Source organism: Salvelinus namaycush, chromosome 26 (assembly GCF_016432855.1).
Source record: "Salvelinus namaycush isolate Seneca chromosome 26, SaNama_1.0, whole genome shotgun sequence".
Classification (NCBI taxonomy): domain Eukaryota; kingdom Metazoa; phylum Chordata; class Actinopteri; order Salmoniformes; family Salmonidae; genus Salvelinus; species Salvelinus namaycush.
The window spans coordinates 4,672,406-4,688,892 of NC_052332.1; the positions used below are offsets into that span (position 1 = coordinate 4,672,406).

General features: G+C 45.0%; 3 protein-coding genes across 4 annotated transcripts; 2 read left to right on the forward strand and 1 right to left on the reverse strand.

Annotated features, from left to right (window-relative positions):
- The first annotated feature begins 681 nt into the window (after positions 1 to 681).
- Positions 682 to 1,952, forward strand: LOC120021845 (homeobox protein vex1-like). The gene is made up of 3 exons (XM_038965692.1): positions 682 to 973; positions 1,288 to 1,538; positions 1,638 to 1,952. The coding sequence occupies exons 1-3, from the start codon at positions 682 to 684 to the stop codon at positions 1,950 to 1,952; spliced, it is 858 nt and encodes a 285-aa protein (XP_038821620.1).
- A 763-nt stretch (positions 1,953 to 2,715) lies between these two features.
- On the reverse strand, positions 2,716 to 5,272 carry LOC120021329 (histone H2A.V-like). Its single transcript, XM_038965038.1, has 5 exons — positions 5,155 to 5,272; positions 4,037 to 4,114; positions 3,804 to 3,917; positions 3,532 to 3,661; positions 2,716 to 3,383 (listed from the first exon to the last, which is right to left on the reverse strand). The coding sequence occupies exons 1-5, from the start codon at positions 5,155 to 5,157 to the stop codon at positions 3,322 to 3,324; spliced, it is 387 nt and encodes a 128-aa protein (XP_038820966.1). The 5' UTR covers positions 5,158 to 5,272; the 3' UTR covers positions 2,716 to 3,321.
- A 3,652-nt stretch (positions 5,273 to 8,924) lies between these two features.
- Positions 8,925 to 11,984, forward strand: LOC120021336 (transcriptional activator protein Pur-beta-like). Of its 2 annotated transcripts, XM_038965046.1 has the most exons (2): positions 8,925 to 9,802; positions 10,727 to 11,984. In XM_038965046.1, exons 1-2 carry the CDS (start codon positions 8,949 to 8,951, stop codon positions 10,905 to 10,907), a joined length of 1,035 nt encoding a protein of 344 aa, XP_038820974.1. In that variant the 5' UTR covers positions 8,925 to 8,948; the 3' UTR covers positions 10,908 to 11,984. The 2 variants fall into 2 exon arrangements, with proteins under 2 accessions (XP_038820974.1, XP_038820975.1); XM_038965047.1 differs by having other exon boundaries at positions 8,925 to 10,842.
- The last annotated feature ends 4,503 nt before the right edge of the window (positions 11,985 to 16,487 follow it).

Below are 16,487 nucleotides of genomic sequence, written 5' to 3' on the forward strand. Positions count from 1 at the left end.
TCCCAATCACGGACGGATGTGATGCAGCCTGGATCTATCTTTTCATATTTGTGCAAGTCTTTCTAAAACAGATTCAATGGATATTAATCAAAATAGAGGTAAGAATATGTAGGCTATAAGAATATTTACTGTAAAGTAGAAGCTATTTATTTAAAACATTTTTTCATTTCTGATTTTCAAATTCAAATCACTGAATTAAATTCGAATTGAGCACAACCCTGATTGAGAGAGGAGGTGAGGACAGTAAGGATGTGATTGTGTGTGGTGGGGGGGCTCTCCAGACTCACTGGAGCCAGCGGGTAATGGCCTCATTCAGGCCGATTGAGACATCTTAATTTCTGCAGTTGTGAAAACTGAAGGAGGGAGGGAAGAAGGGAGGGAAGGATGTGTTCTTTGATCCTGAGCTGAGTGAGTTGTAAATGAGGAGGTATGCCCTGCATAAATACTGACTCTATAGCTGAGACTAAGATCATTACTCCATTTATCAGGACAATCACCCACTGAGAGAGAACACACTCACACACACACACTCTTCACTGGACCCAGCTCTGAGAACTTTGTCTGCATTTCTGGAACCTGAAGGATAAGATGCATTAGATTCTATCCATCCAAAAGAACACGTTTTTCCACCCTAACAACAGGATTTTGGTTAATTTTGTTGGATATTTCCATCATCCAACCATGAGGGGACATTTCTCCATTGAGTGGCTGGCCCAGAGTAGTCGGGCATCGGGCAGCACGAGCCCCTCGCCTCCTTCCTCTTCCTGGACATCCGTTGCGGCTGGACCCACCAGCACCTCTGGGACCCACCCTGAGAGCTTGCCTGGGTTCTACTGCCGACCGAGACCTAAGAATCAAGAGAACCAGACAGAGAACCAGGTGAGGAGAGGACACGGCCTCATCCTACATAGCAATCCCAGCCTGGAAGGCTCTGAGACAGCTAAGAGTAGCCCCCTCCACCACAAGCACCAAGGTAGGTTCACTCTCCCTCAAATCAACTCAGGATCTGAGTTTACATGGGAACCATACATTCATTGATATAGTGTGTCTGTTGTTTGTGGGTGTGTTTTGAGCTGTGTTGACTGAATTAACTGAATTCTTTAGAAATAGCTACATCTGATTTTGCTCTTATAGTGCTGAAAGCTCTATAGTTAGGACTCACTTCAGACTGAGTTGATGTCTGGAGACATGGTTGTGTTTGAAAGGTTCAGAGAACACAAAAGTTTTGGAAAACACTATGATGTAGCATATGGATCGATTTGAATTCTCTTCTCCCTCTTTCTTCAGTAGTGGCTGAGACTGACTTCATTAGTGGAACAGAGGGGGAAACGTCAGGGTACGAGAGTGAGGGCGGGCGCTCCCTCACCCCAACCACCCCCCTGGATGGCTCATCTTCTCCCCCTACGGGGAGGCGGCCACGTACAGCCTACACAGCAGAGCAGATCAACAGTCTGGAGAGGGCCTTCAAGAGGAACGCTTACCTAGGAACTCGGGACAAGGTCGAGCTCTGCAAGAAACTCAACCTCTCAGACAAACAGGTAGGCAATGCAGAGACACAAATACATATTGGGACTCTATTGCAATGGTTATCAAAGGTTTCTTTGATCGGTCTAAAACGCCTGTCTGTTTCTCCTCAGATCCGTAACTGGTTCCAGAACAGGCGTATGAGGATGAAGAGGATGGTCCAGGACGCTCTTGCCCAAGCGTGCCAGGCTAAAGTAGCCTCTCACCTGCTGCACTACCCCGAGCTACATGTCTACCACCCTGGCCCCTACCACGCAGAAGCAGAGGGGGGCGCTGCCACCCCATACCTCCACCCACACTACAGCTCATCCACAGCCAGTCCAGCCCTACCCAGCCTCCCCCTGGACTCTTTCTACCAGTACTCCAGCCTCCCAGGCCTGGTGATGCCCACTACTGGGTCCTACCAGCCTTACACTCACCAGTATTAAAACTTTTGGATGATATCTCAATAGTCTAAAGTGGTTTTAAGGCAACTACTTTAGACTAGTGAGACACATCCCAATACATTTTCACTGGCTTCCACTTCTCATCTAATGTATTGTATTGACTACAGAAAAAGCTGGTTAAATCAGTGGTGAAATTGTGAAGTTCTCCACTCAGGGTAGAGAGCAATAATGAATGTGTTTCTGCTCTCCTTTTGTCATACTGTAATTTCTATTTAAGTATAAAATTGTTAATAGTTTTATTGGATCGGTTTCAAGGCATGTGGCTGCTGTATAAAAGTGTGGATAAAATGAACGTTTGTTTTCAATTGCATTATAAATCAGTTCATCCACTTGATTTATATATTTGTAAGTATTGTGTGAAAATAAAATAAAAAAACATAATCCCATTGCCTGAAAATTGACCGTTTTTGTTGTACAATAATTTCAAACACCTCAATAGCTCCAACCAGTTTACAATTGGCCACCTAGTGCCCAACAAAGAACTTGCTATACTGTGTGGATGAGTCAGTACGCAGCTAATGCACACAATCTGTAAAAGAGAGAAAGATGGTCCACACATGAATTTGTGGTGAAAATGTAATAATTTTTCAAAACAAACAATACACCCAAATGTATTTCATTGGGCTCCTGAGTGGCGCAGCAGTCTAAGGCACTGCATCTCAGTGCAAAAAAAAATCACTACGGTCACTGGTTTGAATCCAGGCTGTATCACATCCGGCTGTGATTGGGAGTCCCATAGGGCGGAGCACAATTGGCCCAGCATTGTCCGGGTTTGGCTATCATTGTAAATAAGAGTTTGTTCTTAACTGGCTTGCCTAGTTAAATAAATTTAAAAAATCTGTCCAATTTTCCTTACCCCCCCCAACAAATTCACAAGTGACAACCTTCTGTCTCCATCGAATACAATTAAATAATCTCAGAACTACTGTATCTCTGAAGTTAAGCCAGGTCAAAGCTATATAAGAAATCATATGATGACTAAAATAACAGACACAGGTTGTTTAAAAGATTTTTTAACTTTGTAAGTATAAAACACCTTTGGAGCAAAATCCAATCAACTCAAATTTTTTCAGAACATGACAAGAACTTCAGCATTTGTTGGTCTATGTACAAGTTTCTTGTCAGAAGAAAAAAAATCTAAACTTCCCTAAACACCCCACCTTCCACCTTTAAAACAGTACAAACCAACACATACCTCAGACTACATATCTCCCTCGAAAGACTACAACTACGGTTACAAAATTACCCAAACAAATACGCAAAACAAAATCAATATGGCTCCCCTTTTCCTTCCTGACTTGCCTAGTTAAATAAATAAAATAAAATTCCTGGTGGTGTGAGGTCACTTCCTCTATGCAGTCTTCTGCTGGCCCTTCTTTCCAATCAGAGACTTGTGGATGTGAGGAATTACACCTGCAGGAGGGAGAGAAAGGGACATTATAAATGTGTGATGCTATTGCTACACATTGGTAGGTGAAGAGGTGTTTGCCCCCATGTAATGTAAAACACTGAGTTCCTGGAAGACCAATACATGAATCCAATCCAAGAGTTTAAAACTCACCTCCTCCAGCGATGGTGGCCTTGATGAGTGAGTCCAATTCCTCATCTCCGCGGATGGCCAACTGTAAGTGACGCGGAGTGATACGCTTCACCTTCAGATCCTTGGAGGCATTCCCTGCCAACTCCAACACCTGAGAGTGACACAACATTAGTCTCAGTCTTTGCCCATTAGGGTAGAGTTGGAGTAAAAACCTGCTTGATTGACCTCCATCAGAGCCCTCAATGAGCCTCCTTAAAAAAAAATATATATATGGTTAAATAAAAACATCTCACCTCAGCCGTGAGGTACTCCAAGATGGCGGCGCTGTATACTGCTGCGGTGGCTCCCACTCTGCCGTGGCTGGTGGTCCGGGTCTTCAGGTGTCTGTGGATACGACCTACCGGGAACTACAACACACACAGTCAGAAATGCTCTAGGTAGAAATTGCCCATTTATCTGTGTTGCAGGATTCACTTGTGACTGATACAACAGAGAAAACCTGGGGAAAAGAGATGTAGGTACATGCCTGGAGTCCAGCCCTTTGGGAGCGAGACACAGACTTCGCCTTGGCTTTGCCACTGTCCTTTCCAGCTTTTCCTCCTGCCTGGAAAGTGACAACGAGATTCAGTGAAATGGCTGATGCATGAATGTGATTAAATGTGTTTTCTTTGACTTTTTTTCTTCTCAAAGCAATTTATAACTGTGGCCAAGCTGAACAAGATGCAAGATGGTGTAGGTGCACAAAATAAAAATGATTAATACACTAAAAATCTCCAATTTATTTTTGTAGCCTAGTGGTTAAGAGCATTGGGCCAGTAACCAGAAGGTCTCTGGTTCGAATCCTCTTGAGCAAGGCACTTAATAATTGTTCCAGTAAGTCGCTCTGTATAAGAGCGTCTGCCAAATGACTAGCTAAAATGTAAATGTAACTTCAAGCAAACCGAAGGCACATGCAACTGGTCATTACAGTAATCTGATTCATCACACACACACTTCTCTCCACCAACTGAAAGATAAAGGACCATTTCCGATTCATAACGTTAGCTATGTAACTGGCAAACTGTCATTTGAGTTCTCGCTAAGACAATTCACTACAATTTTGAAAACATAAAAAATACTAAATATGCCTTTCTATAGCTAACTACAATACAAATACGACGGAAGAATGGTTTAGGTATCTCGCTAAAACTGAAATATATATTGGTACATTTGTAGCTTGCTACCACAGCAGGTAGTGCTAACGTTACTGTAGTTAGCTAACAGTGCTAAGGCAAGGAGATGATAACTAACGTTAGTTACCGTAGCTAGGTACTTCAATAAACAATCCAAACTTTGCGAAAATCTTGGAATATTACATCAGAAAGAGACGGGACTTAACGTATACTAGATACATATGTTTGAAAAAGCATGAGAAGCAAGTCGGTTGTAAACCAGGTGGCGTAAATGTAGCTAGATGGCACTCTTTCGTTAGTTTTCGAGTGTTCGTCGACGTCCTATTTCGCACGCATCAAGCTTGCAATCGTGAATTCTAGTTACTCTTACTAGCCAGTTTAGCATATCAGTGCTAAAATGTAATGACATTTACCATCAGCTGTCCTATAATACAGACAACGTACATAAAATATATATTTTTAAACTCGTTACCATGTCGCCGTTGAGTTTTCCCTGTTGAATTTCCAAACCGAGAAAAACAATAAACCCGATGAAGAACAAAAAAGGCAAGCAAATGAATGAGGAGAGCTTTCAGAGCCAACCAATAGAGTCTCTGTTTATTGGTTCGAACAGTCTCTTCAACCAATTGCAATAGTGTTTGTACAGCGTATACTCATCTCTGCAACTGGATTGGACGCTTTGTGATAGTATAAATGCCAGAGAAATACTACTGCGGTCCGTGCTATATCGTCATGCTTAGGGCGTCCCTACTGTTCTTAATATAATAATATACACTATATATACAAAAGTATGTGGACACCCCTTCAAATTAGTGGATTTGGCTACTTCAGCCAAACCCGTTGCTGACAGGTGTATAGATTCGAGCACACAGCCATGCAATGGTACCGTCTTGGCATGTCACCTTTCCAACAAGTCAGTTTGTCAAATTTCTGCCCTGCTAGAGTAACAGTTTAACTTTATTCTGTCCCCTCGCCCCGCCCCAGGCGCGAACCGGAGACCCTCTGCACACATCAACAACAGTCACCCACGAAGCATCATTACCCATCGCTCCACAAAAGCCGCGGTCCTTGCAGAGCAAGGGGAACCACTACTTCAAGGTCTCAGAGCAAGTGACGTCACCAATTGAAAGGCTATTAGCGCGCACCACCGCTAACTAGCTAGCCATTTCACATCCGTTACACTAGAGCTGCCCTGGTCAACTGTAAGTGCTGTTATTGTGAAGTGGAATCGTCTAGGAGCAACAGCGGCTCATCTGCGAAGTGGGACCACCGAGTGCTGAAGCGCATAGCTAGTAAAAATCTTCTATCCTTGGTTGCAACACTCACAACTGAGTTCCAAACTGCACACAAGGCTAAGATCACCATGCACAATGCCAAGAGTCAGCTGGAGTGGTGTAAAGCTCGCTGCCATTGGACCCTGGAGCAGTGGAAACGAGTTCTCTGGAGTGATGAATCACACTTCACCATCTGGCAGTCCGACGGACGAATCTGGGTTTGGCGGATGCCAGGAGAATGCTACCTGCCCGAACAGTGCCAACTGTAAAGTTTGGTGGAGGAGGAATAATGGTCTGGGGCTGCTTTTCACAGTTCGGGCTAGGCCCCTTAGTTCCAGGAAGGGAAATCTTAATGCTTAAGCATACAATGACATTCTAGACAATTATGTGCTTCAACTTTGCGGCAACAGTTTGGGGAAGGCTCTTTCCTGTTTCAGCATGGCAATGCCCCCGTGCACAAAGCGAGGTCCATACAGAAATGTTTTTTCGAGATCGATGTGGATGAACTTGACTGGCCTGCACAGAGCCCTGACCTCAACCCCATCGAACACCTTTGGGATGAATTGGAACGCCTAATTGCCCAACATCAGTGCCCAACCTCACTAATGCCCTTGTGGCTGAATGGAAGCAAGTCCCCACAGCAATGTTCCAACAACTAGTGGAAAGCCTTCCCAGACGAGTGGAGGCTGTTATAGCAGCAAAGGGGGGACCAACTCCATATTAATGCCCATGATTTTGGAATGAGATGTTCGATGAGCAGGTGCCCACATACTTTTGGTCATGTAGTGGTAGGCTCAGTGGTCCCTACCCCATTGAAGTTAGTCAGTCTGGTAGGCCTACAGTAGTGTAGAATTACATGTAAATTAAGATGAAATAACAAAAAGTATTTTGCATGGACAAGTTTAAACTACATAATCCATATAAATGAGTTTATATGAATTGTGAGAGATAATGTCTTACATTGTTTAGTCTTCTTTTCCAGTGATATTCAGAATGAGTATGCCACATTTGTACTTAGGTTTTTAAATGAATAATGATGGGATTTATATTGTGCTTTTCCAGATGCTCATAGCGTTACATTGTATGAAGAAAACTCCCTTCAGCCACCACACTACCAATAAATCTGACCTCCCTGAATCCTATGTCACTCTATTCCCCTCTCACTTGTTCACCTTTGATGCTGCCAAACCCGGGTTAAATACTTGAGCACTGTAATTTAGTTTGGCTGACACAATAGAAACAATAGAAATATGACAAAAGTCCCAAAAGTGCAAACTCCAAGCTAGTAAATTTAGTGCCCATCAACTAGTCTACTTTACAGTATTTGATATCTATTTGACCCAGGTAATCTGCCAGTAGATTGAAAGCCCTGGACCTTGATGTTTGCAACCTGTGTGATAGGTGAGCAGGCTAGGCACTCTGTCGGCTGCTGTCCTTTCACCTGGGGCATATTCAGGAGGATGCAACGTTAGAAAAATGGTTTACTCTAATCTTATCTAGTTGAAGAATCATGAATCACTTGAACATGGGTCTCTGATTCAGAGGCAATCACTTTACCAAAGATTGCTACACTATATACCCAAAGAGAAGCAGTTTCCTCTATCTGAACTTTCTGTAGCACTTTTTTTTAAACCTTTATTTAACTAGGCAAGTCAGTTAAGAACAAATTCTTATTTTCAATGACGGCCTAGGAACAGCGGGTTAACTGCCTTGTTCAGGGGAAGTACGACAGATTTTTACCTTGTCAGCTCAGGGATTCAATCTTGCAACCTTTCAGTTACTAGTCCAATGCTCTAACCACGAGGATACCTGCCACCTCCATAATGCCCTCCTTGGAAAGCCCCTGGATCTCCTCTCTTCCTTGTGAGAGAAGCCCATTCCAGTCAGAACTCCTCAGTGGTGGAACGAATCTCCCCCTGCTGTCGGTGCAGCTTTGGTGAGCTGGGATTTGAAATGGGTTGGAACTGGATTGGTGGGCATAACAAATCAGGGCACCTCCGTAGGAAATTAAATATCCATGTGGTTTGAGCACCCCTATGATTCTTAAACTGCATAAAAGACAAGGCAGACAACATCTAAAGGGGGAACAGAAGTTAACACAACACAGGAAAAAAAACCTGGATTAAATGTATTTTTTTAAACTGGGCCCTGGGTTCGCGTCTCAAACAATCCATAACTGAATTCGCTGCACTGGTGTCAGAAGTGCGATAGTGAAGGAGGGGTTTATAGTGTAGCGATCTTTGGTAAGGTGCTTGCCTCTGAATCAGAACCCCTCTGAATTCGCTACAACACTGTCTGACTGATTGATGGGATGATTGGTGTGATGGGCACCACTGTGGTGGAATTAATAGCAACATCAAATATTCACATGCATATCTGGGTGACAGGGAAAATATTAGGAGTCACATGGCTAAGTATTTTAGAACCATAGTAGCCTACTTGAGGAAATTAGGTTCGTGAAAAGGTGCAAGGTTAAATGTATTCATCTCAGTGTAAATGAGTGCTCTTTTGTGACATTGTAAAATTACTGTCACCGTACAGTATAACTGTAACAGTTATGACATAAGGAGTTGCTTTTATTACTGCTTTTATGTATGTAGTATTTCCCAGTCTAGAATTTAACGCTTGCCCAGTTTGCCTTAAATGACATAGCAACTGCAGAGAAAAGGATCCGCTACAATTTATTGGCACTCCATAGTAAAAAATTAGTAACAATATTGTGGCCCGTTGATTGGACGGTGATGTGGTCCACGATATTACGTCAACAGAACCTACATCTAAACCAATTACATGTAGGAATGTTAAGACGTAGGCGTGATAGCCAGCGGAAAACGACCAATGAGAAAACAAACTCGCTGAACCTGGCGTGATTGGCAGACCCAAGGCCAATGTGGGAGCGCTCGGGGAGGGTTTTGGTGGTGACCATGAAGGGGGTGTGCACGCGGAGAAGGAGATACTCACAAGAGGGAGAAGCTGGCTGGCGGTGCTGAAGATGGCGGATGGTGACAGTGGGAGCGAGCGCGGTGGTGGCAGCAGCGGCGGAGGGGGAGGTGGAAGCGGGCACCAGCCCTTCCAGAGAGAGCAGGAGACACAGGAGTTGGCGTCCAAGCGGCTGGACATCCAGAACAAGCGCTTCTACCTGGATGTCAAGCAGAACAACAAGGGCAGGTTCATCAAAATTGCCGAGGTGGGGGCCGGGGGCTCCAAAAGTCGCCTGACCCTGTCCATGTCAGTTGCGGCGGAGTTTCGCGATTACCTGGGAGATTTCATAGAGCACTACGCCCAACTGGGGCCTAGCAGCCCGGAGCAGATCGCACAGTCCTCTGTCGGAGAGGACGGTGGGCCCAGGCGAGCCCTGAAGAGCGAGTTCTTGGTCCGGGAGAACCGTAAATACTACCTCGATCTGAAGGAGAACCAGCGGGGGAGGTTCTTGCGGATCCGACAGACCGTCAACCGAGGGCCCGGGTTCGGAGTAGGTGGGCCGGGAGGAGGCATGCAGGCCGGCCAGACCATAGCCCTTCCGGCCCAAGGCTTAATAGAGTTTAGAGACGCCCTTGCAAAGCTTATAGATGATTATGGTGGAGACGACGAGGAATTGGCCCGTGGAACGGCGGTTGGGGGCTATGGGGAGCTTCCTGAGGGCACATCCATCATGGTGGACTCTAAACGGTTCTTTTTCGACGTCGGGTCAAACAAATACGGCGTGTTCCTGCGAGTGAGCGAGGTCAAACCGAGCTACAGGAACTCAATCACCATCCCGTTCAAAGCATGGGGAAAGTTCGGAGGTGCTTTCAGCCGGTACGCCGAGGAAATGAAAGAGATCCAGGAGCGACAGCGGGATAAAATGTACGAGAGGAAAGAGGAGTCGGAGGGAGAGGAGGTGGATGATGACTGATTAGTTGAAACAGCTGATAGAGTTCAGTTCACACAGTGAGATTTGCAATATTATATGTGGCAGAAATTACAGATTTAAGTGCATGACGAATCGAACTTTAATACAAAAAAAATATCGTGGCGTAAAAAGTACGTTTGAAATGGGAACCATTATTGATGTATTATTAAAACCTGGAGTTTAATTAAAGTTATGGGGCAAAGAGTGTCTAAATGAGAACTTTCTCATGGGTTAAAAAAAGAAATGAAATTATGTTTTGTAAAAAAAGAAAGAAATATCCCCAAAACCAGCAACTTGGTTTTCATAACAATATAAGAAGCCAATGAAATCTTTATAATGTTTCCTTTAAAATATAGATATATATTTAAGAGTAAGGAGTTGAATCCATTAATGCAGCTATTATTTCCATTGCTCCTTGTAAGAAGAGAACCAGCATCCATTGTATCCCTGTTCTAGCTCTCTCCTATGTGGCAGTGTGTGTTACCTTTACAAGTTAGTGAAAGTGGTAGAAAGGAAAGTCTACAACTGTCATTTTTCTGGAGGTTTATATTTGGTGTGTTAATGGATGGGGGGGGGAAGCTATATAACATTGGCTGTGCCATAGCAGGGCCTTTAACAGACAATTATGATGAGAAACGTTACGGAGAGAAGAACTGTATCTGCAGGCTTATCTGAAGGCCTCTGAGACTAAATTGGAGACTTGTGCTAACGTAGTTAGCTCACAGTGTCATGTCACCCTCCAAACAAATACTGTAGGCCTCAACATGGCGGATGAGTGAATGCTTTTGTTGTTTTTACATATAAATGCCTGGCAATATTTACAAGGTCTGTTTCCTGGGACTTATTTTATTTGAAAGTAACTTATTTTATCTTGTCAGATGGGAGCAGAGCAGTGTGTCACCTCCCACAACAATGTGGCCTGGTATCAAGAGAGTGGCAGGCCTGTTAACCAATCGGCAACAAGAAAGGACAGTCTCTTCCTACTGTGTGCGTCCCATCCCACAGGAGCCTGCTTCCCAGTTCAGAACAGTTAGCGCACATATTATGCCACAACGTTGACATTTTTTGTACGTTTGGTCTTCTGCAAGGGTTTTTTCGGGCTGTTTGTGCACATTTTTTCTCTCGAATGCAAGCCGGAGAAAGTCGGTAGCCCCTTTTGACAGATTGGACAACAGTAGAGATTTTTCAATGAAGTGATTGTTTTCATTCAATGAGAGACTAATCGTTTTAATGCCAATTTTTTTTATTTGAGAAATACTGCACCAAATGTCTTCGATGTAAAAACATCTAAATTAATGACATAGTGTGCACGAACAGCTGAAAAACCCTTGCCATAGGCCAAAACGAACAAAAACATCAATTTCGTCATAATATATGCGCAAACTGTTTTGGATGGGAAGCATGCGGACGCCTTTACCCACACACCACGGGAGCCTTCTGATATGGCCATTGGAATTGATCACTGGGTGAAATCCAGAGGAGCTGCTACTACTACTGTCACCCAGCCAGCCAAGAGTGTGTAGGGCATCAATGATAAGGTACCAGCACTCTGTCTCAGAGCCCAGGCATCAACACTCTGTCTCAGAGCCCAGGCATCAACACTCTGTCTCAGAGCCCAGGCATCAGCACTCTGTCTCAGAGCCCAGGCATCAACACTCTGTCTCAGAGCCCAGGCATCAGCACTCTGTCTCAGAGCCCAGGCATCAACACTCTGTCTCAGAGCCCAGGCATCAACACTCTGTCTCAGAGCCCAGGCATCAGCACTCTGTCTCAGAGCCCAGGCATCAACACTCTGTCTCAGAGCCCAGGCATCAACACTCTGTCTCAGAGCCCAGGCATCAACACTCTGTCTCAGAGCCCAGGCATCAGCACTCTGTCTCAGAGCCCAGGCATCAACACTCTGTCTCAGAGCCCAGGCATCAACACTCTGTCTCAGAGCCCAGGCATCAGCACTCTGTCTCAGAGCCCAGGCATCAACACTCTGTCTCAGAGCCCAGGCATCAGCACTGCCACATCACCTCACTACCCCTCTGGACAGTAACAACTGGATAAATGGTTTCCTTTTTATTTAGAAAGATAACTATATTGAAAGAAAATGATGCTTATAAGTGAGATGATTTAAAAAAAAAAAAAAAATAGCATACAATATTTTTTACCTTACCTTAAAATACCTTAAAGAAAAGGAAAAGTATATGAATTATAGAAGTATAACGCAGGCTTATGAAACAATAGCTGGGATGCGACCGAATTGTCCGTGTTTTTTTCTTTGTTTATTCTCACTTTCATTTGTTGGTTTTCTCCCAGAGAGTGAAATAAATAACACTTCTGTGATTAAAAAAAAAGATTAATGCAACAGATATTGTGATTGTATACTTTAGAAAACTCTCTCTTTCTCTTCCCTCCTCCCCACTCCAACACAACCAGTAGCTGCTGAAAGGGAGTTACATAGTTTTCCATTTTCACTTACTCTTCTCAGGTTGAAACGGGCAGACACTTCGTCCGCTCAAGTGTTCCGATAAGTATTAGTTATTAGGCTCCTACACATCTATCAAACTACAGCCAGTTGAAATAATTGGCACAGTGTGTAGTCCCAGTTGGTCTCTGTTTATCATAGTTGTTCCCGATTTAACATGTGGAGTCAGCCAAGGGCAATTGGTCTGAGATGGGGGGTGGGGACTGCCCAACGCATCACTGGTAGTTTTTTGGCTGTGGACTAGTTGGATAGACGTGTAGGAGCCTTCATATGACACATTCTAAACTCCAAGCTTGAAGTTGCCTTCAGTTTAACTTGTGCCATTAATTATGTTGCCTGTTGTCATCAAGGCAATTAGGTTTTATTTTTGTAATTGGAAAACACTACTAAATAGTGTAATGTAAGTACATGGAAAAGCAAACTCGGGCTCCCGATTGGCACAGCGGTCTAAGGCACTGCACCTCAGTGCAAGAGGCGTCACTACAGTCCCTGGTTCATATCCAGGCTGTATCACATTCGGCCGTGATTTGGAGTCCCATAGGGCGGCGCACAATTGGCCCAGCGTTGTCCGGGTTTGGCCAGGGTAGACCGTCATTGTCAATAAGAATTTGTTCTGAACTGACTTGCCTAGTTAAATAAAGGTTAAATAAAAATAAATAAAAAAGTACTGCCTGACATTCATGGCTCAATTGAGTTAGGCATTTAACTTACCAAGTAATCCAATTGCTTTACGATGCTAAGAATGTGCGTGTGGATTCTTTGCCACTTTTTGTTGTTGCACTTTGAGATACCAAACACAATGTTATGTATTAGTCTCACAGCCAATTTAGTGAAGATGTGGTCTCCAGTCTTCTCCCCAGCAGAATCACAGTAGTGGCACAGCAGATGTCGTAGACATGTGCTCTGCTGTTGTACCATATCAACACCCTCTTCTTTTCATCAGTCAATGAAAGAGCTCTTAGGAAAACAGACTCACATCTCCAGCCTAAACATTCACCTCAACACAACACACGGTAAATGTAGAAATAGGAATTATAATGCATATCTAAATAAATGTGTGTTTGAGATAGGTCTGCACTGATGCTAGGATCATTATCAACAGCAAAGTATCTGTAGATTTGTATAATCTATGTATCTTGAACCAGTATGCCTCCATCAGACCCAATTCAACTAGGGATTACATGCTTGAGTAGTCCTTAACCACAGGTCTTGGATCAGAGTGTAGCATTACATAGAGCTATTCCCTTCCATCTCATATTGCTCAAATGCCCAGCAAACCTGGTTTTTAAAAAAACAGATAAAGCAACAACTCACAGCACAACGCCTCTCCCCTATTTGACATAGATAGTTTGTGTGTATGTATTGATAAGTAGGCTATGTGTGCCGTTTTTAAACGTATGTAGTTCTGTCCTTGAGCTGTCCTTGTCTACTAATGTCCTGTATTATGTCATATTTTGTGTGGAGCCCAGGAAGAGTAGCTGCTGCTTTCGCAAACAGCTAATGGGGATTGTAATAAAATACCAACCTTTACCATTCTGGGGGTGAAAAAAAATATCTGACCCAATATCTGAGGTTAGGGGTGACTTCTACCTACAACATGTGGCGTGGTGAAAGTATGTGCCATGTCGGCTAAGGAGGGGAGGGTGAGCTCTGTCATGTGAAGCAGGAGGAAGACTATAGTAGGGGTAACCTGACTCCCCCTCCACTGCATTGGTCTCTTCCTCTGTTCTCTGGGCCTATCATGTCTCGCGCCCTCTTTGTACATCTCTTTACTCTCTCTCTCTCACACATGCACTGCTTCTTTTTCTTCCTTCTTCCTCACACTGCTTCTTACCCTTCTCTATCTCTCTCTCTTTCTCTGTTTGTAAATCTGGAGTGAGAGCAGCTGTTGGAGCATCTGTGCACGTCTGTGTGTGTGTGTGTGTGTGTGTGTGTGCTGACAGGGCAACGTGTGCTATTTTAATGTGGGAGGCCTGGACAGACAAACGTTCCTCCCGTTCCTGCCTAGGAATCAGCTGTGCCATTAGATCCTGAGTGCCTGACACACACGTGCATGATACATACATAACCACACACACACACTCCCTCACATTCTCTAACACACACGTTCTCACAAGGGTTTGATTGTGTCAAAGCCTGCTCACACAATCCCAATTACAGACAAACGACAGACATCCAGAGAGAAGGATAACCAGGTGGCGAATCGCATCTCTGCATGTCTGGCAGACATATCAGTGTGGATGACGGATCACCACCTCAAGCTGAACCTCGGCAAGACGGAGCTGCTCTTCCTCCCGGGGAAGGACTGCCCGTTCCATGATCTCGCCATCACGGTTGACAACTCCATTGTGTCCTCCTCCCAGAGTGCTAAGAACCTTGGCGTGATCCTGGACAACACGCTGTCGTTCTCAACTAACATCAAGGCGGTGACCCGTTCCTGTAGGTTCATGCTCTACAACATTCGCAGAGTACGACCCTGCCTCACACAGGAAGCGGCGCAGGTCCTAATCCAGGCACTTGTCATCTCCCGTCTGGACTACTGCAACTCGCTGTTGGCTGGGCTCCCTGCCTGTGCCATTAAACCCCTACAACTCATCCAGAACACCGCAGCCCGTCTGGTGTTCAACCTTCCCAAGTTCTCTCACGTCACCCCGCTCCTCCGCTCCTCCGCTCTCTCCACTGGCTTCCAGTTGAAGCTCGCATCCGCTACAAGACCATGGTGCTTGCCTACGGAGCTGTGAGGGGAACGGCACCTCCGTACCTTCAGGCTCTGATCAGGCCCTACACCCAAACAAGGGCACTGCGTTCATCCACCTCTGGCCTGCTCGCCTCCCTACCTCTGAGGAAGTACAGCTCCCGCTCAGCCCAGTCAAAACTGTTCGCTGCTCTGGCACCCCAATGGTGGAACAAACTCCCCCACGACGCCAGGTCAGCGGAGTCAATCACCACCTTCCGGAAACACCTGAAACACCACCTCTTTAAGGAATACCTAGGATAGGATAAAGTAATCCTTCTAACCCCCCCCCCCCCCTTAAAAGAGTTAGATGCACTATTGTAAAGTGGTTGTTCCACTGGATATCATAAGGTGAATGCACCAACTTGTAAGTCGCTCTGGATAAGAGCGTCTGCTAAATGACTTAAATGTAAATGTAAATGTAAGGAGCCTGGCTGAACAGGACCGGAACAGATGCTCAGTGTCTCAGAGTGTGAACACACACACACACACACACACACACACACACACACACACACACACACACACACACACACACACACACACACACACACACACACACACACACACACACACACACAGCGCTGTATACCTCACCCCAGATCATCCTACTAGACAGGTTATTTATATTAACCTTTCTGTCTGGTCTAAGCAGATGTGATGGTTCGAGGAGAGAAGTTCAACATGGTCAACTGCAAGGCCTGCCTGCTCTACCGGCTGTTAGTGCTCTGGTGTATTGTATTGTGGGGTGTGTGTTGGTTGTGTAGCAGTTGGTGAGTCACTGAGGGAGTTGATGGTGTGTCGTGTTGGTAGTAAGTGTGTTTTTCCCCAGGCAGGCTGGGTAGATAGAGCCTAATCAGAGAAGGCAGCGTTTGGCCTGTGGATCAACTGAAAGAGTGACACAGCACGCACATAGCTGTCGGGACACCTCCCCTCCTCTCTTCCACCCTTTTCTCCCCTCCTCTTCCTCTCTCTTCTCCTGTCCTCTGTCAAACTGTTTCTGTGAAGCAGAGCAGGGAAGTTAACTGGCTCACTGAGTTTGTCATTACTCACACGATTCTGGTGTGTGTGTGTGAGAGAGAGGGGGGGGGGTGTTGTGGATGATTCTGGAAAAACACTTTCCCCGTTGAGGATGATAACGTGTTCTACTACTACTACTACTACCTGCCTGCTGTGCAGTATGGGTCAGTATCTCCGTTACTCCTTTAGGCTGTGTAAGCTATGATACGGACCAGGATAAAGTTCCCCCATTGACACTTATGAGGTCAGTTTTATGTCCAAATTGCTCCTAGTCCCCCCTACCCCGTTCCCCACACACACATGCCCTTATTAGCAAACGGAGGAGGATGGGGTAGAGGGTAGGGAGGGGGATTAGAGGGAGAGAGTGAGGAGGAGGAAGAAGGAGGGAAGAGTGGGGGGTTAGCTCCATATA